This window comes from Bidens hawaiensis, unplaced genomic scaffold, assembly GCF_021521415.1.
Source record: "Bidens hawaiensis isolate Kalapana, Puna unplaced genomic scaffold, B.hawaiensis_p1.1 tig00009662_1, whole genome shotgun sequence".
Taxonomy (NCBI): Eukaryota; Viridiplantae; Streptophyta; class Magnoliopsida; order Asterales; family Asteraceae; genus Bidens; species Bidens hawaiensis.
In genome coordinates, this window is record NW_027491725.1 from 595,070 (window position 1) to 621,501 (window position 26,432).

General features: G+C 34.0%; 3 protein-coding genes and 1 pseudogene across 3 annotated transcripts; 3 read left to right on the plus strand and 1 right to left on the minus strand.

Annotated features, from left to right (window-relative positions):
• The first annotated feature begins 1,812 nt into the window (after window positions 1-1,812).
• On the plus strand, window positions 1,813-12,852 carry LOC143533359 (condensin complex subunit 2-like). Its single transcript, XM_077028179.1, has 13 exons — window positions 1,813-2,188; window positions 2,303-2,404; window positions 3,787-3,904; window positions 4,712-4,782; window positions 4,872-4,932; window positions 5,004-5,204; window positions 6,349-6,629; window positions 7,494-7,638; window positions 9,077-9,327; window positions 9,404-9,434; window positions 11,650-11,795; window positions 12,295-12,390; window positions 12,470-12,852. The coding sequence occupies exons 1-13, from the start codon at window positions 1,928-1,930 to the stop codon at window positions 12,662-12,664; spliced, it is 1,959 nt and encodes a 652-aa protein (XP_076884294.1). The 5' UTR covers window positions 1,813-1,927; the 3' UTR covers window positions 12,665-12,852.
• A 275-nt stretch (window positions 12,853-13,127) lies between these two features.
• Window positions 13,128-18,417, plus strand: LOC143533384 (fatty acid hydroperoxide lyase, chloroplastic-like; annotated as a pseudogene).
• A 340-nt stretch (window positions 18,418-18,757) lies between these two features.
• LOC143533364 (uncharacterized) lies at window positions 18,758-20,795 on the minus strand. The gene is made up of 3 exons (XM_077028183.1): window positions 20,420-20,795; window positions 19,864-19,887; window positions 18,758-19,240 (listed from the first exon to the last, which is right to left on the minus strand). The coding sequence occupies exons 1-3, from the start codon at window positions 20,694-20,696 to the stop codon at window positions 18,915-18,917; spliced, it is 627 nt and encodes a 208-aa protein (XP_076884298.1). The 5' UTR covers window positions 20,697-20,795; the 3' UTR covers window positions 18,758-18,914.
• A 1,558-nt stretch (window positions 20,796-22,353) lies between these two features.
• LOC143533365 (uncharacterized) lies at window positions 22,354-25,975 on the plus strand. The gene is made up of 3 exons (XM_077028184.1): window positions 22,354-22,380; window positions 24,055-25,199; window positions 25,738-25,975. Exons 2-3 carry the CDS (start codon window positions 24,716-24,718, stop codon window positions 25,809-25,811), a joined length of 558 nt encoding a protein of 185 aa, XP_076884299.1. The 5' UTR covers window positions 22,354-22,380; window positions 24,055-24,715; the 3' UTR covers window positions 25,812-25,975.
• The last annotated feature ends 457 nt before the right edge of the window (window positions 25,976-26,432 follow it).

Here is a 26,432-nt window from a genome sequence, read left to right on the forward strand (position 1 = left end):
CTTATTGGACAAGTGTTAGCCAATAAGTAATATGACCACAATCATAGATACGGTCGAGTGACAAGTACCTTTCGGTAATTTGTAAGCAGGAAGATGTAAAAACATCTTAATGTTGTAATTGTATACGTGTCATTATAAATGAATGTACTCACCAGTATTTTTCGCTGATCAAATATTTTAAAACATGTTTCAGGTGAGATGATAAAAGATAAAGATAAAGGGATGGTGCCTGCGGGTTTTCCAGCTTAAATAAGTGGCTTATCACCAGAATAAAGAAACATGTTATTTTTTTGTAAACTAGGGTTATTCCCTATAAAACATTTGTAAGGATATAAATGGGTTTTATCCAACCAGATGAAATGAAAATCATGGTGTTTTACACTTAGATAATTTTTCCTAACTACGACCCTGATGAATTTTTCCGCTGCTAAATAATAAACATCGATACCACCACTCGCGTTCACGACTCCCCTCCCGGGGTATGGGTTTGAGGACCGTGACAACGGATGTCCAATGAGACAAAATGTAAAAAAAGATGAGACTTAAGGTATAAGTATTCTTAGATGGGTATAATGAAATTATTAATATTCAACCACGCAAATGTTAGATTATTAAAATTCAGTTTGCTAATTGTGGGATCATATTTTAAATAAGCAATTTAACAATATCCTTTTTTTTAAACTACCACAACAAAATTACTTTTTATTATTGAAATCTTAATACCATGTAAACCAGCAAAGACCTAACTACATGGAAACCTCCTATAGATACAAACTTTGATCGCCAACTAAAACACTAAAATAAATACATAGGACACCAACATAATACACCTAATTAGGTCAACAAATACTAGTGACTTCCACTAGATTAACAAAAGCAATAATAAATCTGAAGCTGAAACTACTTATCACCTTTAAAAAACCACAAAAATCATAAAATGTATTATTTTCATCAAGTCTTTTTCATTCAACAACTAAGACAATTTTATCACATATACATCGTTTTTATATTAACATAAAAGAAAATAACAACTAATAATATGTAAGTGACATGAATTAAACACACATAAGCAGATTATTTAATTTTATTCTCAACATTAATTAGAAAAAATAGCCCTAAATATGAGTAAAGTTACGTTACACAAATTGAAAAAGAGAGAATAGTCATTTTGGCTCATGTGGTTTGTTTATTTTACCTAATTTGGTACAATATTCAAAATCTTAAGAACTCTAGCCGTTAAAGTTTTTATTTTTAATGATTTTAGTCAATTTGACAAACAATATCCAGCTTCTCCGTTTTACCCCCACCCTCACGTGAGGGGTATTTTCGTCCACCCATATTTCAAAAAAAAATCGATGAGGAAGACACTTAGACACATGGGCTACAAAAAGGGATATTTTGACTATGGTGAAAATACCTCTCACATGCTGCGTATGTAGGGATGTTTTAAACAGAGAAGTTGGATGCTTTTTGTTAGTTGGACTGAAATCATTAAAAATAAAAACTTTGATGAGTAAAAATATTAAGATTCTAAAGATTTGATCAAAATAGTTAAAATCAACAAACGAAATGACCTAAAATTTTAAGATTGTAAAATTTGAAGTTGAAAACTGTCAACATGGATTTTTATAAAACAAAATAAAATAATATTAAAAACATTATTATTATTATTATTTTTATTATTATTGTTGTTGTTATTATTATTATTATTATTATTATTATTATTATTATTATTATTATTATTATTATTCTGTAGTCTGTAGTCTGTAGAGCGTCACTTTCCCAAATTCAAATTGAAGGGAGGAGGGAAAAGAAAAAACCCCCAAATTCACTCAAATCCAAATCACTCCTATTTTCACTAATTTCTTCAAACCCTAAAGCTTCAGTTCGTTGTAAATTTTGAAGATCCACTGATTCCGTTCACAAAATGGCTGAGATTCTAAGCCCTAGCCGTACACCGGGACACAAGCAGCGAGCGCAGGTGTTGTCGCCTGACCGCCCGTTGTTTCTCGGCTCCAACGATGACCAACTCGAGCGTGCTCAGGCACGTGCCGCACGTGCTGCTGCTAACCGCCGGAAGCCTCCCGCCTTTCAGCAACCAACCGATGCTGCTCCTGCCGATCCGTGTCTAGGTCAAGACCAGATTATGGAATTGCTGCAGAATTGCCTCAAATTGGCCACTGAAAATGTGTGTATGCTTCTTACAGATTTAGTTTATTATTATTATTATTATTATTATTATTATTATTATTATTATTATTATTATTACTAATTGTTAATATTATTGTATTTTGGAGTGTAGAAAATTAATCAGAAGAATACGTGGGAGCTGAATTTGATCGATCACCTTTGCGATATTATTAAGGTGGAAGAAGAGAATGATGCCGAGACTAATTTTCAGAAGGTACTTCAAGTTAGGCTTTATTGATTTCATTTGTTATTTCTCTAGTAGTATCGTGAATTTTTGGACTTTCTTTTTATTATTATTATTATTATTGTTATTTACATCTCCTTAAATTAGAAAACTTTATTCATGAGTGAGTTTAAATGACATGAATTTTGCTTCAAATGTATCCAACATGTTTCTTCTGAAAGTGTTTACATAGTATCTTTTGAGTTTACTGGAATTTGCTGATAATCGGATATGTGATGAAGTTTTGAAAACCACTTGGATCCAAAAGGTTCATCCGATAGTTTGTCTATGACAATAATGGTTGGGTCTGGATTCTGGAACTTATACTTTGAGTTTACTGGAATTTGCTGATAATCGGATATGTGATGAAGTTTTGAAAACCACTTGGATCCAAAAGCTCGATTCACGTTTTGATCTGACTTCGCAGTTTCAGCATTTTCTAAATAGGGGTCTTGCAACACTTTCACCACAGACATGATCACATTATTCACATATTAATCAACTTTTGACTTAAACCGTTTTCTCCCATGCTAGTCAATAGATAATGAAGAGGATACCAGCCATGTATTATTCTGTATTAATTCTATACTTTTTTATGCTTAGAGTTCCAATGGTTTTTCTTCGTCAAGTGTGAACTTTATTTGCTGAATTTTATTAAAAGATGCATCTTGGTGATATCCATGTAGTGTCATCAATGATCAATGCATGCTTAATTATCATTAGTGATAATTTTCATTGGTTCTTTGAGTGTACAAGTGTAATAATCTCTTATTAACAACTCTTTACTCTTTGTTAAGTGTTTGATCATATGTATTCAGAGCTTTTGTTTCTTGACACTTGACATACCACATGCCCAATTAGACATGGCAATTTCGGCCCATTTGTTTATGAATTATGTTTAAGCGAATTTTGGTTATGTTTGATCTATAACATGTTCTATGTGTAAAATCAAAAGATTAGCTTTGTTATAGATAGGAACTAATTAGCTAATTTGAGTTTATCTAGTTTCCTTTCTTGGTTATCTTGTTACATTTTTGCTAGCATGTTTTTCTATAAAAATAGAGATCTAACCTCACAATGAACACACACAAGTGTTTAATGATTACCCATTTAAAGTGAAACGGGTTTAAAGTATCCCGAATTGTGCTTTAAATGTATAAACTATAAAACCTCTTAGCTATATTATACAGAAGTTTAGATCATTATTGAAATAACATGATTTAATCTTACTTAAAACACTAAGTATCTGCAAAATTTTTGACAAAAATGTCTTTTGGTCAACCCAAACTGACTCCACATGTACAAAACTGACCCGATTGTTAAATCTTGGGACACATCATTGATGTCATAATATTATGTTTTTGTGAATGAAGGCAAGTTGTACTCTTGAAGCTGGAGTTAGAATATACTCAATGAGGGTGGATTCAGTACATTCAGAGGCATATAAGGTTCTTGGAGCGATTAGTCGAGTTGCACAGGATGCCGAACCAGGTTAGCTTTGTTGTCTTATTCTTATTACGGGCCAATTTGGTTATTTTAATCTCAATCAGGTTGAAGGGTTCAAATGGTTTGAAAGTAGCTCAAATCGAATTTTCAAATCATGCAATCTTCTAGATCGTTTTATCAAAGATTAAGATAGTTATTGTTATATCATTGTTGTTGTATAATCATTATTATAATGAATCCATTATTTTATATTTTATAAAAATGGACAAAAAGTGTTTTTTTAATGTGATTACATATTTAAAATAATTGAGAACATGGTATATACATATAATGTAATTATGAAATGCTTTTATAATGCCAAAATTTGTAAATTTGGTCGTTTTTTTATATTTAACATATATAAATTGGATCAGTTCCATGGTTTTTATAAAATTTGATCATATTTTTTATGTTTTATAGTTAAAATTTAATCAGCTTTGTGATATTAATTTTTTAAGAATGTGGTTTTCTTTCCATGATAGTCATGTAACGATGTTTAAAATTTCTATCTTACTGCAAAATGTTTTAAGACAAGTCATGTTTTACGTAATTAATTAATGCCATGAAGACAAGCTTTTATAAGTTTCAGTAATTTCATGAAACTATATTTTATCTAAAATAATCATAATTTTATAACAACTTAATGTTTTTAATCATAAGTGGTTAATTGAATAGTGATTGTGACAACAAGCTTTTAAAGTAAGAATGATTCTTGACATCGCTTTCTTAATGTGGATAAATTGTATAATGGAACCTTATATGTTATGAATGTTAATCGTTACAAAGTGTTGTGGTGTTGTGCTGTCATAACAGATACGGTACATGATGACAATTCAAACAACATGCAAGTAGAAGGCACTACAAAGAAGGAGAAGGAACACAAGGTTTTTTTATTTTAATTCTTTTCAATTTTTATCTCATTTTAGGTGGATATAAACATTTGAACTAATTATAATTTATGATATTATTGTAGTTATCTCCTTTAACAACATTGGAATCATCCTTTGAGGCTCTTAATGTGAAGAAGTTTGATGGTAAGGGTGCCACCTATATGTTTTATTTTTACAATTTAACCATAAACTAAATTACTTTTTTATCCTTTTAGTTGCATTTGCTGTTGATCCTCTTTATCATCAAACAACTGCTCAGTTTGATGAAGGTGGATCAAAAGGTCTTTTGCTGAATAATCTTGGAGTTTATGGTGGATGCCGAATGGTTTTTGATTCACTTGAAGTACCTGGAAAATGCATGTCATGTTCAACCGACCATGATAAAGCCAATACTATTGATATTTCTCATGTCAGAGGTTTGTTTCTTTCATGTACAGGTGACAAAAATGGCTTGGGTCAAATGGTGCCTTTTGATGCGGGTTGAAACGTGTCAAAATGGTATCTTTTGGATAACAGGATTGGCATAAAACAGTTTTGTCTATTTTTTTTGTTTACATGTTTATAAAAGAAGTTTGTGTCATTTATGATTACAAAATCTATATTATTACGTCAATAATAATCTAATTTTTAAATCAACTGATGTAGCCTGTAGGTGATATTATGTTATGAGAATACTTGAGTCACATACTCATTTGACCTTTTTGATAAAAAAATTACCCAATATAACCCACTGATAACAAAATGTGATGAAATTGCCATATGTTATTTCAGTTATAATCTGATTTTTGAATGAAATGATCTATAAGGTTTCATAAATTAAATTACACCTGGGTGGCTTTTGACCCTTTGGCTTATTTACTCATCTGGTCTTCTAGATACGAAGTTTATTCAATTTGACTCATTGATAAGTAAATGGGTTGAAGTTGCTATATATTATTTCAATAGTAAAGTTATTTTTGAATAATGATTAAGGGGCTTTTATGTTTTAAAATTACACTTTGGGTGAATATTTGCTTTGTTTACTAATTTGACATGTTGGATACAAAAATATCACACCTCGACCAATTGATGAATTCTTTACTTGCTCAAAATTGACGTTTATTGTTGTTCTTCTAAACTTTTAGTTATAATCTGGTTTTTCAATTAAGAGTTACTTTTAAGGTGATTTTGACCCATTTTACCCGTTTACTCATTTTTAGGGTTCTAATCGAACCAAGAACACATGGTATATGTTTGTTTTAACTTTAAGCGAATACAAACAAACAAAATTTCTTGTTCATGCTCTTGTTCGTTAAGGAAATAAAGTTGTTCTTCTTCGCATATGTTTGTTTGTTGTACCCCAAACGAACACGTATATATAATCATATATGCAAACAAACACATACAAATGAAGGGGTTCTGTTTTTGTGTTCGTTAATTAAAAGAACAACAAAAGTCATTTATGTTCGATTGTTCGTTCGTTCGTCAAATACACGAACATCTTAATGATGTTTGGTTCGTTTAAAACCCTACTCGTTTAGCATTTTTATGAACTATAACTTTTCCTTGTTTCCGTTGCAGACTGTATTGACCAGATGACATCAAACTTCATAAAGAAACTTGAAATATCACCAAGTCTTAAGGACATAGTCAGCATGTTTGATGAAGATAATAAAAGACCAGCAGATACTTTTTCTTCTTCCCAAAATTCTGCAGAACCAGATAATGAAGCTTGGGATGACAATGAATTTAATGATGGTGGACATGAAGCCTGGGACTACATTAATGACAACCAGACAAATGTTAATGATGACGGCACATATGATGATGAGGGTGATGATTTTGTTCCAGTTCATCATGAGGTGAGTCCAGAGGTTTAATTTGAAAGGGAAAATAGCATAAACATTCAACATACTTTTTTTGTTTTACTCGTAAAAGTTCCTAAACATTTTTTGCACATAAAAAACCAACATACTTTCTGTTTTTTCTTGTAAACGTTCTTAACAATATTTTACACAAAACAGCATGCTTTCTGTTTTTCATCATAAAAGTCCCTTAACATGTTAAATTTGAAAGACATTCTCTTAATTATGACTGAATGGAATCATGTACACATTATTTGTCAAATTACATAATAATAGTGATAAAAATCATTTGCTTGAAACTTTTTATGATTTTAAATTTTCACAAACCATTTTATACGGTTTAGTTTTTTATTTTGAGTTACGTTATCGAGGCTCATGTATTTTTATTATATTGGTTATGGAAGTTTATTTTGTTATTATCAACTTGTTGAGTTAAAAAATGGAAAAGAAAAGACGAATGTCGAGTGGACTTTTCCTTGCCACGTGTCCAATTTAAACATTAATTCATCTCAATTCTTTCCTCATGTAGTATTAATAAGTAAAAATTCACAATATTGGGTAACTTTAACATGTGAAGAGGCTTTAATGCGTAAACAGCTTTTAAGGGACTTTTATGTGAGGAAAACAGAAATTAAGTTGGGTTTTTATATGCAAAAAAATGTTTACTTTTTATGAGAAAATACATAATGCATGTTGGTATTTATGATATTTGCGCTATTAAAAATATTTTTTTGGGTTACTTTTGGCTTTCTTGACACATTAGAGTCATAGAGATGTAACATAACCCAAGTCAACCCGTTGTTATTTCTATAGTAGTTTTATGAAAAACAAAGGAACCAACTGGTTAAGGTTTGCTTGCAGGAAAACGGGCCGTATGTTTCTCATGATGGTGATGTGGATGACAGATCCGCAACAGTTGACAGCTACCTGTTTCTAAGCCTTGGCTTAACTGGAAAACAAAATGCTTGGGCGGGCCCTGATCACTGGAAGTATCGAAAGACTAAAGGTAGGATGCAGGGCACCTAACGGGTCAAACCAGGTTTGGGTCAAATTAGGTCACTTTTAGTACAGGCTTAAATGGGCTTGGCTGGGCTGGGCTGGCCTGACCGGCCTGTAAATGCTTCTCTTTTAAGTTAATTATGATTTTCAAAAGAGTTAATGGCCATTTTCGTCCCTGTGGTTTGCTACTTTCGCCACTTCAGTCCACAATTTTTAATTTTGTCAGTTTAGTCCTCATAGTTTTAAATATTAGCCAATTACGTCCCATCCGTCTAACGGCATCCAGCTATGCCGTTAGTTTAAGGGTATTTTTGTCTTTCTCCTTTTAATTTTGATTTAATGATCATTTTAGTCCCTGTGGTTTTATATTTTTGCCAATTCAGTCCAAAGTTTGAAAATTTGTCAATTTAATGTTCAGTTTAATTCAGTTTTTTTATTTTTTATAACCCTGAAGAGTATAATTCAAGCCCAATACCATCGAGCAACCTCAAATACTGGTATGCATTTACTCTGTTGACAACAGTAATCACCCCCCCCCCCCTATATTTAGTTTCTAGACATTTCCTAAAATCTTCTCCATGATGGAATTCAATGGTAAAGTGGTCAAGGTAATTCCCTGAAATCGAATTATACAGAAAAAACTAAAAATTGTTTTGTTGATTAATGTATAATAGTTGATTACGACCCAGATTTTCGTTATGATATTTTAATCTCTAAACCCTAAATATTATGCATTCATCAAAGAAACGATTTTTAGTTTTTTCCGTACAATTCGGTTTCACGGAATTGCTTTGACCACTTTACCATTGAATTCCACCATGGGGGAGATTTTAGGAACCGTCTAGAAACTAAATACGAGAGGAGGGGGTATGATTACTATTGTCGACAGAGTAAATGCAGACTTGTTTGGGCTTGGATAATGCTCTCTAGGGTTATAGAAAAAAAACTGACTTAAATTGACAAAATTTCAAACTTTGGACTTAATTGGCAAATACAGGGACGAAAATGACCAATAACTCAAAATAAAAAGGAGAAAGACAAAAATACCCTTAAACTAACGGCATAGCTGGATGCCGTTAGACGGATAGGACGTAATTGGCTAATATTTAAAACTATGAGGACCAAATTGACAAAAATACAAATTTTGGATTGAAGTGGCGAAAGTAGCAAACCACAGGGAAGAAAATGGCCATTAACTCTTTTCAAAAACATATGTAAGCCATTCATTTATACCAATTATTGAACGAACATAAACGAACACACATATGTTTTTAACGAACAAACACGAACTATAAGACCTCATTCGTTTAATTGTTCATGTTTTTTCGGTTGGTTTACAAGTCTGTAACTCTGTAAGTAAACGGGTGGCGATTGTCACCTCTATATTGCTTTCATTTTCAGTATTTAATTATGTTTTTATGTATTTATTACTTAATCTTTTGCAGGTTTAGAAGATCCTGCTAAGGAAACCGGATCACCAAAAATGCCTAAAAAAAGCAAAAAACAAGCTGAACCTGATATAGAATTTATTAAATCAGACTTAAATAATGAAATTTGTAGCATCCTAGCTCCACCTAAAAACCCTAAAACTTTATTATTACCTGCAAGTAGGGAGCCATGCAACACAACACTTCCAGAAGATTGCCATTATCAACCTGAAGATCTTGTCAATATATTTCTTCTTCCAAATGTTATGGTAAAGTTAGAATATTTAAATTGTTATTCAATGTTCTTGATCATAATTCTTTAATCATGTACTTATGGTATGGCAGTGCCTTGGGAAGAAAGGAAGGAGATATTCTGGTACGTTTATTTCATTAAAGTCATTTTTTTTAGATTGAAAGTTGTTTTCCATAAGTGCTTTGAGATTGATCATCTTTGGTGGATTTGAAATTACAAATATATCCTTTATAGTGAAAGCCCTATTGAAACTTCTTATATTACTTGGTACTTGCATAGTTGCATGCCAATATTTAGAGTAAATTGCACAAATGGTCTTTGAGGATTGAGTGATTGACCATATTACAAATTTGATCCACAGATTTTAAGAACTGAAAACTTAGTCTAAACATGTATGAGAGGGTTGCACGTTTAGTCTTCACTGTTAATCCTAGTTAGTTTTTAATGGAAAACTAATTGTGATTAACGATGGGGGCTAAACGTGCAACCCTCGCACAAATGTTTGAACAAAGTTTGCAATTTGGTTAAACCAAATGGACCATTTGTTAAATTTTCTCTTCTTGAAATCTTGAATCTAGCTATTTTATTAGATTGAATCTTGTTTTCAATTAGTTTGATATTGATTATCTTTGTTAGATTTTTAAATTACAAGTTTACCTTTAGAGTGAAAGCCATTTTGAAACTTCGTGGATTACTTGCATAGTTGCATGCTAATTATATATATATGATTAATCAATCAATCAATCATGCCCAGTAAAATCCCACCGACAGCAAAGCTATAAGTAGGGTCTGGGGAGGGTGGGATGTAGGCACACCGTACCTCTATCCAAAGGAATAAAGAGGTGGCTTCCAGAGAGACCCTCGGCTCTAAGTACATGTGTATGAAGCAAAATAAAGGAAATCAAAGTTTAACAGTTATATAAAAACTACTACTAATTATAATAATATTAATAATAAGATCACAGTTTAACAGTTATTCGATTGTTGTCGTTGAAAGTTTGTGTTGTCATGTTCTTCTTGGTAAGCTCTCCCATTGTTAAAAAGATTGTGGAAGTAGGTTTGCCATCTTAGCTTGATGTCCTGCTCCTTGATCTTGCCTTCTACGCTCCCTGGCTTTGGCAATCTTAAACATAGCATGTTCCCCCTCTTTTGTTTCTAGACTTTCATACATCCGTTTAAAGGCCGCCTTCTTTGCTTCCGCCACTGCCTTCTTCGCCTCTATCTTGGCCGTTTTGTAGTTGTCCCTCAATTCCACTAGCTCCTCCTCATTCGTGCACCTCATTAGCTCCCTAAAACATCCTTGTTTGTCCTTTATCTTGTCTTGCACTGCGTCATTCCACCACCAAGACTCCTTATGCCCACTTGTCTTTCCTGTTGTGACCCCGAGAGTCTCCTTTGCTACTTGGATGATCTTTGTCTCCATAGCTTCCCATATATGAGTTGAGTCCCCATTTAGTCGAGCCCGCGTATGCAGTATGAGTTTATCCTTAAACAGTAGGAGATTTTCGTCCTTCAAATTTCCCCATCGAATTCTCGGTGTACCTTTCTTCTCTCGAACAGTCAGCTTATTTCTGAAGGCTATATCTGTCACTAGTAGTCGATGTTGAGTCACAACTGCCTCCCCAGGTATGACTTTGCAGTCCTTCCACCAACGTCGGTCTCCTTGCCTCATCAAAAGGTAGTCAATTTGCGTGTCGCGTCCGCCACTGCTAAAAGTGATTAAATGAGAATCTTGTTTCCTAAAATAAGAATTTATAATACCTAGGTCATGTGCCACCGCAAACTCTAGAAGATCTGTTCCGGTCTCATTCCTATCACCAAAACCGAAACCCCCATGTACGGCTTGAAAACCATCGTTAGCCTTACCAATGTGTCCATTAAAATCACCTCCTATGCAAATCCTCTCCCCCCTAGGTATGCCCCCTACCACTGCGTCTAGGCAATCCCAAAATTCTCTCTTTTCCTGATCCCCTAGGCCTACATGATTCGCGTAGGCGGAGACTACTGCCACTACTTCCTCTCCTAGTACTAATTTCAACACCATAATCCTGTCATTATGTCTTATCACCTCCACCACACTAGTGTGTATTTCCTTAGCCACTAGAAACCCCACTCCATTCCTAGCTCCATCAGACCTCGAGTACCACAACTTATACCCCGAGTACCACAACTTATACCCATTACACTCAGCCCCTCTATGTCCTTTCCACTTAGTCTCCTGGAGGCATGCTATCTTGACTGGTAAATAAGATATATATATAAAAAAGTAAAAAACAGTTGTATGTAACTTGCATAGCTTGACTGGTAAATAAGATGGTCAATGCGTTTGACTTTTCAGATGAAAATGGTCAACAAGGCCAATTTGATGGAAATAACGAACCGTTAACATCTTGGGATGATGATGATTGTGGCCAATTTGATGATGGAAATACTTATAACAGTGATGCTGATGATTCTACCACACTTGTCTCTCAGCCCCGTCAGGTTTGTTTTTTAATTTTAGTAGAAAATAAATTAATGTGATTCATATAATAAATTAATCATAATTGCTTAGGGCTGTGCATAAGTCACCAAATTAAAAAACTTTAGTCCACAAAAGTTTTGATCTAGTTTCCTTTGGCAAAAAAACTTATTAAGAGATTTGTAAAATGACAACTAACTTGTATGTTTTTGAAAATATGCAACATATAAACACGTTACACGGTAGTCGGTAATCACAGTCTTTGTTTATATGGAATTAATAACAGTCTTAATTTGTTTGAAGGGTATGTATTTGAGTTTCCTTATCAAGGGTATTTGTCTGATCATCCTTATTCAAAATTTAAGGGTTTTTCCGTCTTGTCACAAGTTTTTGGCCGACTTTAACATAAACGAAACAAAATTTATACTCAGAGTGAAGTATAACGTAGTTTGAATGCTTGTGACCTGTTATACATTATTCTAATAAGTACAATGTTTTTTTAACATTTAATATGTAAAACAGGTAAATAAGATTGAAGTTGAGTATGACAAAACATCAAAACAAGTTGATGTTCAAGCACTCAAAGAGACACTTTGGTCATCTATGCAAGAAACACAAGTGAGCTTTTTGTTCTATCCATGCACATTATATATGCTATAATTTACTTGGGTACAACTAATGTATGCGCATTATGCAGGAAACGAAGACATTGTCTTTTAAGCACTTGCTAACATCTTTCCCGGTTGATAAAAAGAAACCAGCGGCTGCATCTATTGATATAATCTCCCCGCATTTGTGTTTCATATGCGTGTTGCATTTGGCTAACGAACATGGTTTGAGCATTATCGGATGTAGTGACTTGGGTGATCTTACAATAAACTTACCAGCTTAATCGTCAGTCTGAAAGAAAGTGTGAAGACATGAAAAAAATTACACTTTTGGTGTTGTTTTGAATTACCTAGAATTTAAGATTGGATTGTGACTGTCATGCTATATTTATCTTATTATAGCGTTTTAACGTGGTTGTAACTTGTAACACTATGATTCTTTTATGGACATTTTATTCCTTTTATTTGGTAATCATGGAACCTTTTACTAGAAAACTCTGCTAATCAGTGAGATCAAATAAATTACGGCATATGCTGGGTAGGCAGCCTTTAAGAGGTTCTAGTAGAATACCAGTTAAAACAAAATTCTATTCTATGTTTACCTTGAATTCATGGTTTTGTAACTTTTATCGTTTTTTGTCAAACAATTATTAATATTATTACAACTTCAAAACAGCATAAATGTGTAAACAATTTTTTTTTTCTGATTGCGTGCTAGTAGAGGTGAACAAATTGAGTATTTTTAGGATGGTAAACAAAAGTCAAAACTGGGTCGGGAAGGAACGGGTTCTGGGTTTAGTTGTGTATTTGACCAGGTATTTCCGGTTCTGTTTCTCACGTGTCCGGGTCAGGGGAGAAATCCTATACCTGGTCGTACCCTCGGGTCGGGTACGGATAGGAACCGATTCCGAAGTAGGTCCGGAAACAGATATTTTGTACACCTCTACGTGCTTGCATGTTGCACTTACATTTGTTGGTATACTATCCTCTTTAAGAGATCCACCAATCTTCTGAGCCTCTCTATTGATGTTTTAGCTAAACATATCTAGCGGAAACATTTCGTGTTTAAGCTTGTGGCTACTTAAATTCCTGTCATGAAAAATCTTCTTCAATGAAGTTTCCAACATTTCTGCCAACGATTTTATTCCCTCTACGTGTAGTGAAACTCGTATTCTCATGTCTTTGACCCTCCGAAATGAATATCTATACCTAATAAACAACTTACCACTCGCGTCATGTGTCATGATTCCTATGAGTTCAAAATTCTTTTTCGCATTTCTTTTATTCTACTTATTTCGTATTCTATATTTAGTATTGAAAAAGTAATTAAAGACACAATTACACAAATGGTTCTGGGGTTTGAGTAACGTAACACTTTTGAGTACTAAGGTTTTAAACCAAAATTTTTACTTTAAACACAAACTTGTTACCGAATTTGTATCGACTCGACGCGACTCTAGCATGTAAAATGGAGTGTTACGACGGCGAGTCGTATCGACTACGTTCGTCACAGTCAAACAACATTGGTAGAACCCAAGAGTTGAGAACCCCAATATAATTCCGTCAAATTAACTTGTAAAAAAATAATATATTTAAAACGACGTTTATCCGGTCATTAAAATCTGGGTGTTGGTAAACCTGAGTGTTGTGACGGTGAGTCGACGCGAATTTGATCGGTTTCGGTTATGTTCATTACAGTATCGGAACTAAAATATAAAACTCGGGCGTTAGTAAAACCTGAGCATTGCCGGTTCAGGGCATTGCAGTGGTGAGTCGACACGAATCTGGTCGGTTTAGGTTACGTTCGTTATGGTATCGAAAAAAAATAAGGTGACGTGGCCCACTATTTGTCCTCCACTTGGATCGATGGTAGTCTTGTATAATCAAAGACTCAAGTTTTCATTTATCAACCAATACTGGTAGTAATTGGTTTTTAAATATCATTGAGTATTTTAGTCATTCTGTTAGAATTTAACAAAAAAAGTTAACAGAAGATAATCTTAATACCCGAACTCATTACAAAATTGAAAATTTAAAACCCTAACGTATTACTTTTGACCTTTAATATCTAAAGATATTACTTTACTCAGACATGCACCATTTGTATAATTGTGTCTTAATTAAATAAAACAATGACTATCTCAAAACATAGTTTTATAACGCCTAAACTCACTAACTATTTAATATTTTATTTATAGAAACATCCAAACGATTTACAATGAAGTGGCAGGTAAGCGGGCAACAAACTGCGCCGCAACCCCCTTTTGGATAGCAAACCCAATCCGACTAAAAACAAAGTTTTGATTCTTATGGACTAAACCCAATCCGACTATTTAATATTTCCTTTATTCAACTAATACGTTTAATACAAATAGTAAGCTAGCTCCCAGCCCCCACCATAAAATCAATTTAAACTCTCGTACACACAACTTAATTGCTAGCTTCTTTTTCAACTCTATAACCCAAAACTAATCTCCAAAACTTCAACCAAAATGGCTGCCAACAACAAACTAACTTCAACTTCCTCCTCCTCTCCACCGCCGGTCCGTGAGATCCCAGGCAGCTACGGGCTACCGTTGTTGGGACCATTAACGGACCGGCTATATTACTCTTGGTTCCAAGGACCCGACACGTTTTTTAGAAAGAAAATGGAGAAGAACAAGAGCACGGTGCTCCGTACAAACGTGCCTCCATGTTTCCCATTTTTCGTTGCGAACCCGAACGTGATTGCGGTTCTGGATTGCAAGTCGTTTGCGCATATGTTTGATATGGAGTTAGTGGAGAAGAAGAATATTCTTGTAGGTGACTGGATGCCGAGTACGAAGTTTACCGGTGATCGGCGAGTTTGTGCTTACCTTGATGCGTTTGAACCTCGACATGAAATGGTACGTTACTGATTTTACTTCAGTTTTGGATTTGATTTATTATGTTAAGTTTCATGTTTGTCCAAACAACGAATATTTGTTTTTGACTTATGATAAAAGGACATATTAATATTAATATTTAGTGTTGATCTAGAAATAAAAAAAAAATATTGTTTTTGACTTATTGTACTGTTCTCAAAACATAATATACGATTGGTTCTTAAACCACTACTAAAATTTATATGGATGACAATCACCCAAAGTATAATATTCTTTTAATCATTAAAAAAAACTATGTTTTATATAATTTAATTACATAAATTATATTTTAGTAAATTTTTTTTATAAAAACTATGAATTTTAGTTTTTTAAACATTATTTTTACTATTATAAAAAGTAAAAACTTCATTATACGTTTTTATTTCTATTAATTTTCTCATGTATTTTAGTATTTAGAAAAAGTTGGGTGAAGACAGTATGCAATTATGGTGGCAGACGCAAAAACCATTTTCTTATTTTTCAAACTAAGTCGGCGTAAGAGTGTAATAATTTGAAGCTGACATGATGTGACAAATTAAGAGTATGCCTCAATGTGTTAAATAGTTAATAGCTAAGTTTTTTTTTTTTGGTAAATTTAAATTTCAATGGCCTGTATTATTAACTTGTTTAGTCGAAATAACTTTCTAGTGATTTTCCAATCACTTATAGCTTTCATGCAATGTTTGAGATGCTTTAATTAGTAACGAATACATAAATGTGAAGTTTATAATTATATTCCTTTTCAAATTCATTAAATCTAGTTAAGTGCAAAGTTTTTCATAAAATGTAAATTTCTGATTCATAAATGAATAATAATTTTCTTTACTCATGATTGGTTTATTGCATGATATTGCATCTATATGATCTATAACCGTCTAATATATTATTTTATTAGGTTATAACCCGTGTGAAAAATAACTTCATAGATTTTAGGTTTAAACATGTTGTAACCTTGCCTGTGTTGTTTAATGTTTAAGATAATTGTCTGGGCCCTACTCATTTTTATCCACGTGAATAGCATGGTGGTGTCAACGAACGTGTAATTGAATTTAAGATTGTCCTTTTACAAGTTTACAGCTACTTGTTTGAATATTAAAACTGGTCCCAATTCTTGATTGTAACCTATCTTATTGCCATCTTATCGTATATTAGGTACTCAGATCACTTTTACCCGTGTAGGGTTTTTCACAATTATTAATAATTAGTGATGAAGCTTGGGAAACAGGGGGCGGGGACCCCTGACATACACTAAGCTTCGTCCCTACTAACGATCCTCATCTACAGAATTTTGATTCTAGATGGTCAAATAGTGTTTGTTGAATACTACGACAATAATAAGGTGAAAAAAATAGTATAAAAGGTGAGGTCGATGACAAACATTTCTGTGGTGAAATTATTATAAGCGAACTCAAAAATATGGGATTAATAAAATCCAATTTTCCTGTGTTTTCTGCTATTGCACTCTCTTCAATTAGTTTATACTTTATTTATGTATTTGAATTTATAATTATGGTTTAACTCGCAATTAAAAAATGGCAGATCAAGAACTTCGCAATGGACACACTCAAACGAAGCTCAACCACATGGGTCCCAATCATAACCACCCTACTAGACACAATGTGGGACCACATCGAGTCCCAACTCACCTCCGGTCCAGTCAGCTACCTCTTACCCATTCAAAAATTCATCTTCGCCTCCGCAACCTTATGCATAGCGAGTGCGGACCCGGCTAACTCACCCGATATAGCCGAAAAGGGCCACATCCGTATGGACCGATGGCTTGGGGTCCAACTCCTACCTATCGTCCCCGATCACCACCTTCCAACCCTTGGTGGAAATATTCCTTCATTCATTCCCTTACCCTTACTTTTTAGTGAGCCGTGACTACAACAAACTATACTAGTTTATAGAAACCGAAGGCAAAGAAGTAATTTCACGAGGCCTACCGTGTTCAAACTCAGTAAAGAAGAGACAATCCATAATCTAATTTTCATTGTCGGGTTCAACACATTTGGCGGGTTTTCAATCCTTTTCCCAAGTTTATTATCCGCATTAGCGTCAGACACAACCGGGATACAAGAAAAGTTACGCAAAGAAGTTAGAGAGAAAGTCGGGCCAGGATCGGGATTGAGCTTGAAGTCCGTTCAAGAAATGGACCTGGTTCAGTCCTTTGTTTATGAGACACTTAGACTGAACCCACCTGTGCAATTACAATATGCTCGGGCTCGTAAGGACTTTGAGCTGAGTTCTCATGACTCGATTTTCGAAATAAAAAAAGGCGAGTTGCTTTGTGGATACCAGCCTTTGGCGATGAGAGATCCGAAGGTGTTCGATGACCCAGAAACATTTGTTCCGGATCGGTTTACCGGGGAGAAAGGTAAAGAGTTGTTGACTTATTTGTACTGGTCAAACGGGTCACAATCTGGGATGCCAAGTGGGTTAAACAAACAGTGTGTTGCAAAGACTATGTTACCCTTACTACTACGTTGTTTCTAGCACATTTGTTTTTGAGGTATGATTCGGTTACAATAACAGGTGCAAAGAAGTTAGAGAGAAAGTCGGGCCAGGATCGGGATTGAGCTTGAAGTCCGTTCAAGAAATGGACCTGGTTCAGTCCTTTGTTTATGAGACACTTAGACTGAACCCACCTGTGCAATTACAATATGCTCGGGCTCGTAAGGACTTTGAGCTGAGTTCTCATGACTCGATTTTCGAAATAAAAAAAGGCGAGTTGCTTTGTGGATACCAGCCTTTGGCGATGAGAGATCCGAAGGTGTTCGATGACCCAGAAACATTTGTTCCGGATCGGTTTACCGGGGAGAAAGGTAAAGAGTTGTTGACTTATTTGTACTGGTCAAACGGGTCACAATCTGGGATGCCAAGTGGGTTAAACAAACAGTGTGTTGCAAAGACTATGTTACCCTTACTACTACGTTGTTTCTAGCACATTTGTTTTTGAGGTATGATTCGGTTACAATAACAGGTGCTTCCTTTTCCGCTGTTGAGAAACCGAAATCGCAACAGAAGCCATGAGTTTCCTTAGCAGTTTTATGTTTATAAAGTATTTTTAACTATTGTTAAATACAGAACATCATGTAAGGCATCTTTTTACTGTTTTATTTTATTTTATTAATAAAATGACATGTCTTGAATTTGATCAAAAGAAATCAATTATTCAGGTAACCCATTTATCTAAACGAGTCAAGCGAGTTGTAAAAAGACTGACCTTATATAAGATACTATTTATTCTAAACTTTAACGTGTTATTAAACAAGTTAAACTGTCGACCCGACCACAACCTATTAATTAAACGGATTAACATATAACCTGACTATTTTCGTGTCAAGAATCGTCACCACTACATTAAAAACAGTTAAAAGTGTACACTTTTATAATCATATTTTAAAACAGTATCTCATACTTGGGGAATTAGAACAAAGCAAACAAATAATATTTCTCATAATCTTTCACATAAATCAATAAACCATTCTAACATTTCAGTTTTATCATTATAACAACAATCAATTTCAAGTTATAATCTAACAAAACACTTATATAATAAGACAATTTGATCTTGCAAACATCAAAACTGAAAACTCACTACACATATGTGATGTTCACATACCTAATTTCACGCGGTGTTCACCGCCTTACTGCCACCATCTTTCCACCCTTGTTGTCGGGCCCTTGATTCCCACTTTTCACTTTCGCGTTTTTGCGCAATTAAAGCCGCTTCGGCCTTTTCACGCGCTTCTTCACAAGTTTCCATCCCCGAGTTACACTTGTCAGCTTCTTTCTGGTACTGTGATGTCAGCTTCTTGGCCTCCAAAAGTGCCATGTCAGCACGTTGTTGGCTTTCTAATGCTTCGGCTTCGCGTAGCTTTAGTTCTTCTGATAAAAGCTCTGCAAAGTTCTTCTCGGTTTCCCCGTTTACTTCAGGATCGTGTTTTGTGCAATCTGCTTGAGATATATTCAGCAGTTAGAAATAAACCAACCAGGTTGCGTTGGGTCGGTCCGGGTCAAAACATGTTTGGGTTGAAACAGTCAATTCGGGTCAGCTTTATTTCAAACAGGTCAAACTGGGCCAAGTTTGATCTTAACCGAGCAAACTGGGGCCAAGTTTGATTTCAAACGTGTCAGGTAGGGCCAAATCAGGCTAAGTTTTTTTTTTATCCTCAAACGGGTTTTGACCCTTTCTTTATTAGGCTCACTTGAGATAAAAACTTGGTCTGAATGGACTCGTTCATGAGTACATGGGTCAAACTTACCACTTCTACTGGTTCATATCGTACTAATGCATTGTGTCTGATTTAGAGGTGGCAAATTCAACTCATTTACCGTCCAAGTGGGCCAAACAAATTAAAAGTCACCCAAAGTGTTGTTCAGATGTTTTCAACCTCCCTCTTAAATCATTTTATTCAAAGAAAGTAGACGTTTTATGGTTATTATCACATTACCATGTTATTTATTCAAATTCCATAAAAATCGATACAAAATGTTGTCCGTTTTGATCAGAGACCCATCTAGTCAAAATATACATAATTAAAACAAAACAACTATTTCATGTCAGGGATACTAACCTGTTAGCGAACCGTTGCTTAACGCTGCAAGAAACATAAAACAAATTATCAGCATTGCACGTCTAACTAACAAAACTAAATTGAAAAAAAAAAATAAACAAATTTGGGGGTGTTTGGGAATGCCTATTAAAACCGTTTATTTCACTCAATAGTTAATAAGAGTCAGACACACATATCAGAAAGCAATCCCAGTTCCCAAACACCCTATTATGTTCATAACAGCATACATACATACATACATTGTCAGTCAGTGATATAATAAATTAATAATTATCTTTAAAGGTAAGGTAACATAACTTTATGTGTCAATCATCAAAATATTGCTATTTAGATGCATGCAAAACCTTGTAAAAAAGTAAAATTTCAAATCACAATTAACCATTTCAGGTTAAAAAGTAAGTAACCTACTATTTGATCTAGAAAATCATTGAATAGGCAAGATATACTGGTAAAAGGGTATTGAGATCCAATATTAATAGTAATATTCTAAATTTAATAGATCAAATAAATAATTAATAAAATTAAATTGAGGTGGGTATCGTATGTATGTATGTACCTTGAGGAATAGAGAGAAGTGGTTGAGAATCGCAGTCGCAGTTGCAGGCGGGGCAGGAGACGGCGGAGGAGGAGGCGGCCAATCCTTCAAGGACGTGCCAGTAGAGAGGTGGGCCCACAAGATAACCCACCAGACAGACTCCCAGAAATATAATTCCGATTTTGACGATGGCCGGATTACACGATCCACCCCTATTATTATTCAATGCCATCTGTCTCTTTATGTATGTTTCAGATACACTCACACACACACTCAATTGCAATTGAAGTGTATGCATATGATATGAATACTGGGTGTGTGATGTTTGTTTGGTAAAGATGCAGTGGGAAAAGAGAAGGAGAAAATGGGTGTGTGTGTGTGTGTGTGTGTGTGTTCTCTCTCCAATCGATCACCGACACAAGGATTGGATGTATATACACTTTTTTTATTATGATGAATAAATGAGGGATTGTAACATTTTCACTGCATATTTTGGATCTCAATTCACTCTGTTTTTGTTGTAAATTCATTAAATAAAGGTTTCTTAAATTTAAATAGTTAACAAAATGTTTACTTGTAACCGAATTCTAATGTCGGTAGTCTTTTGATAAGATGACATGCTTATGTGTCATAAATGTGTTTATGTGACAAATTACGCTTATGTGAAAAATTACAACACAACCACCACCATCTCTAGCTACCAGCCAACCACCTTGTAACCAATCAACCCTCAAACTTAATGCTTCAAACCGTCTAACCTACAACTTAAAGCCTTATAATCCAACCCCAGTGTCGAACACCCCTAAACTCCGTCTCCATCGTTGCAGATGCTCACTGACATGTAAAAGTATTTGCAAGTGCTCACATAAAATGCTATAAGTTGTGCGTTGATTCTAACAAGATGGAATCGATTCTAAAAAATGTTTATGGATTGTGAAAACCTGACCTAAGACTAAAGTTTAGTTTACTCTATAATAACTTATCAACCGTCTTGCTATTTAAAAACTACGTGATCGGTATACAATCAACCCGTTCATTCATCGTTGTCTATCAAAATCTTTACATTCTACACCTTTTTTATTTTTGTGTAATTTAGAGGTTCATATGGATTAAAAAAAAGAAAAAGAAAATACGTATCATTATACAACACTGCTGGCTATGGGCAGGTATGTGCAGGGCCGGCTCAAGCATTTTGGGGGCCCAAAACTAAGTAAAAAATCCTATAATTTTATGTTGTACTTTTATGTTTTATTTATCGTGAAAATTATTACAAAATCACTTGTAGAATGAACTTATATGGTACCTAATTTATTTATAAGTAAGTTGTTTATTTCGGGTAAGTAAAGTTTGTTATCAGACAAAAAACCATGGTTGATTAAAGGAGTTTGACCTAAAATTGGTTTGGTTCGGGTTTAAGAAAACAATAGTTTACGATAGAATATGGAACCAAATTAAAGATTTGTAAATGTATTTAACAATTTTAGAAAAACAAAATCAAATATGCACAAATAGATAAATACCGAATATGTTGGAGTTTTATATGCAATTTATATTCGTTCACTTCACACAAACCAAGTTACTTTACTAGACATTATCGTTTTAATTACATTGATATCACCGGAATAAGATTGAATTATAAATCAATGTGGTCAAAGGATCTTAAAATAACATAAATATACATATCTTTAAAATAAGCCGAGATGATACAACCCTAATGTCTTCGTTCCGATCATTGTACAAACGAAGGAAATGTGAGAGCGGATTCCGAGAAGCCGTCGGGCTATCATGGTTCAACCGGAACGACACAAACCTACCTTCTATCTGCGGTATGTTCCTCGTGGAGATGCGAATATTGTTCAGGTAAGCTCCTGAGAGGGTTAGACTGTGGGGAATACCAGACCAATGATCCTGAGCCTATCTCCTTTAATTCAACTCATGCTTATACCTGGTTACTTCTTCAAGCCTTGAACTTCAATGGATTGGTTAGCCTTTTCTCCTCTTTCACTTATTATTATACCTTCATTTTATTGCAAATGTTCACTGTTCTAAGTTCTAACACATTTCACTTGCTGTAACCTCTAATGATATCAAGTTTTCGACTCCAAAAAAGCATTTGAAATCACTTTTTTTAATAATGTGGTGATAAATAATTTGTTAATTTTCTTAAAGCTCGATATGGACCAAAGCAAAAAAAGAAATAATAATAATAAAAAAGTTACTAAAATAGCCAATGTAAAACACAAACCAAAGTTTTTTCTATTAATATAAAACACCATCAATTGAACCCATCCCCTTCACCTTTGATTCCACAGACTACCACTCTTTTCATTACACCAAGGAGTAACTTTGTAAACTTATGTTTTAAAACAATTTATATATAAATATTAAATACATATTATATTTTTTTTAATAATTATGGGCCTCTCAGGGGAACGGGCCTGGGTCCGTCCCCCCTCTTGAGTCTTGGCCTGCTCTGGCTGTTTGAGTTTGTACAGCTTAATTGTTCAAATTTAACTCAGAATTGAATTCACGTTGTCAAAATTTGCAATTTCTGCTCTCATTTGCTTCTTATTATTTGAGTTTGCACCAATTGATTGTTGAAATTGAATTGTCACATTGGGCAATTTCTGCTTTTATTTGCTTCTTACTGTTTGAGTTTGCACCACTGATCGTTAAAATCAAAGTTGAAATTGAGTTTACAATATATATATTTGCAATTTTTGTTTGTATTCTTCGTTTTGGCTTTGCTATTCAAAAGGGGGTAGCGGCGCAGCTTGTTGCCCGTTTGCCTGCCACTTTATTGTAAACGTTTTCTAGAAATGGAATTATATATAGATAAGTCAAGGTTGCAAGAAAAAAAAATTCACAATTTTTTTTAATATTTTGCAGTTTTTGCTCTTATTGTTTGAGTTTGTACCACTTGATAATTGGAATCAAAGTTAAAATTGAATTTACATTGGCATATTATGCAATTTCTGCCCTTATTTGCTTCTTATTGTGCAAGGTTGTATCACTTGATTGTTGAAAACATTGCTAAAAATGAATTAACATTTCTGCTGTCAGTTACAAGTAACGTAGATATAGTTGAATAATGAGCATGTGCCTTGTTACCATAGTTATCAAAGGCGCTAGACGCACGCAAAAGTGAGGGCTTACGAATAAATAAAAAAAAATGAATATATTATGTATTAGAAAAATATACTATTCTTCATATGAAACAAACAAAAACTATTATATAACATTTAATATCATCTAATTAATACCCAAAAAAAAGTTCTAAAAGAGTTGAGATTCAAATGATTTATTAAAACTTAAATAACAAAATGTTCAAAGTAAAGTACAAAATGTTCAAAACATGAACACCAAAAGTTCAAAAGTAATAAATAGTAAAGATTCAAATGATCATGTTATTGATTCTTCATCAATACCAATAGAGGTGTCGTCAACTTCAAGAAGCAAAGCTAGGAACTAGAAGCACATATGTTGGGCAGCGCCTAAAAATGGGCCTATGCACAAGAAGCAATGACTTTTAATAACTATGCTTGTTAGTTTACTGTCAAGCAATATTGATTGTCTTATCCTTGTGTTGATTCGATGATCATTCTTGGTTCTGTGTAATTTCCAAATTGCTAACAAACATGTTCATTTACTTATAGGAAGCAGTTGGTTCTTTGGCTGAAGGAAGTGGAATAAACGGAGGGCAAAGTCCCGGAGAAGATGAATTTACTATATCTGATCTTCTAGATTTGAAAATTTCATGGCAGGCTGCCCATAAAAACCCAAAAATAATATCAATATCAAAACCTCTGAACATAACAGCTCTCCAAATCTTGTTACACCCAATGTTGACTTCTTTATAGAGTCAAAGAGAGATGTGGTGGCTGATGTGTCCGAAGAGCAACCATATACCGATCAAAATAAAACCTTGGAAGATCAAGAAAGTTTTATATCCGATTGGAATGCAGAATTTCAGTTTGCAGATACCAAAATGGAAAATGAGAATCTTGGTGTACCCGTTTTTGACTTTTTTACAGAGTCAAACAGAGATGTAGTGTCTGATGCACACAAAGAACAACCAGTTTCCAGCAAAGCGGATCAAAATAAGACATATGAAGATCAAGAAATTTTTACATTTGATTGGAATGCTGAGTTTCAATCTGCAGATACCAAAATGGAAAAAGAGAGTCTTGAATCGGTTGGCCCATACGCAGGTGCTGATGCTGACCTGTCAGCCCACATGGATTTCGTTTTTGGACAGAAAACTGACAAAAGACCAGTTCAGTTGATGATTCAGTCCCGTTTCAAGATGAAGCACACATGGATTTTGCATTTGGACAGAAAACTGACAAAAGACCGTTTAATGACTCAGACCCATTTCAAGATGATCTTTTTGCTGACATGGATTCAGTTTTTCAAGCTAAAGACGGTTTATCTGATGATTTAAATAGCATTAATTTGAAAAATACAGATGTGGACTGGTTTAGTGATGGTAATTGGCAAGCGAGTAGTGTTAACAACATGGATACCGTTAAAGATGTTAATTTATTTCAAGATGATGACGGGTTTGATGGATGGAATGATTTCACAAGCTCAACTGGCAATCAAGATTCTTGGAAAGAAAATAGTAACGAGAAAGTTGGCGACTGTGAAAATTTTGCAGAATTAAATTTGTTTCCGTCTACTGATAATTCACAGGAAGTAGATTTTGGCAAATTGTTGATGTCAGATATATTTTCGGGTGATAATAATCCAAGTGATACGCAGCTTATGATATCTTTTCAGAAATATCTACAACAAGCAGGTAAATCATAGTTTTTTATTATCTTTTTAGAAGTATTTACAGTGTTGTTTCAAGTTTGAAAAAAAGGGAAACTTTTTGTCAGTTTATGATAGGCTTGTAAACGAACCAAGTGAGCACGAGCAGCGCATGTTTGTGTTCGTTCATTTAACTTTAACTGAACAAATGATCGAATACAAACAATTAAACAAACTGTTTTTTTTTGTTCGTGTTCGTTTGTGTTCATTCGTGAACGGTATATAAAGGAACATACTCTGTTGTAAACGAACGAACATAGCTGAACATAGATGAAAGAACTTAATTGAGCTAAAATTAGTTGCAAGTAATGTGATGAACAATGTATTCGGTCTATAAAGTTATTAAAACTATACTAAGTTGTATATAAAAAGAAATTTGTTTTTGGTTAATTGATATTTCAAATCATATTATCATAAGCTCCATCAGATATTACATTATGGAACTTTCATTTCGCTTGTTTACTTTTTTGTTGATAAACAACAGAATTATTCATTATTAACATTTTAACTTACTAAATGTCCAGGAATGCTGACGGGCCAAAGAATGATGAAATTACCCCTAATGCAACGAGACCCGAAAATGATGTACAGATATTGATGTCACAGATGCATGACCTGTCATTCATGCTTAAAAACGAGCTTTCAATTCCCTCGAAACTGGATGATCTTGATCCAATTCTCATTTAAGGATCAAAGTTAGATTCATGTGTACATTGTGTATACGTTTGAGATGGATTACAGAGATAATAGTGTGTATATAGATGGCTAAGATGATCATTGAAATCCGGTGGTTTATTTTGCTTTATTGGTGAGTTGTCATTTTTATCATGACTCTTGTTTGTTTTTTTGGTCCATTTGGGTTTAGTTTCAAGAGGTTTTGATGGTTTAATTGGGGTAATGGTTTGATTTTGTTTGTTTTTAGATTACATACAATAAAAATTGTTAATTTGAGTCTAGAAACTGTTAAAATCTGATCGTGTACACCCCTAGTTTGCGTTTATTTGAAAGTAGAAAGGATACTTACTTTGCGTTTATTTGAAAGTAGAAAGGATACTCGAAGTTACCCTTTCCGTTGTGCCTAATTGGAAATCTTAACTTTTAACTCTCAGGCTGCTTGTTTCTCGCTCACATAAGCATATGATTATAAACAAAGTTGCTAGAAAAACATATTTGATATGATATCAAAGTTCTAAGAACGAAAATGAGTACGGAACTACTC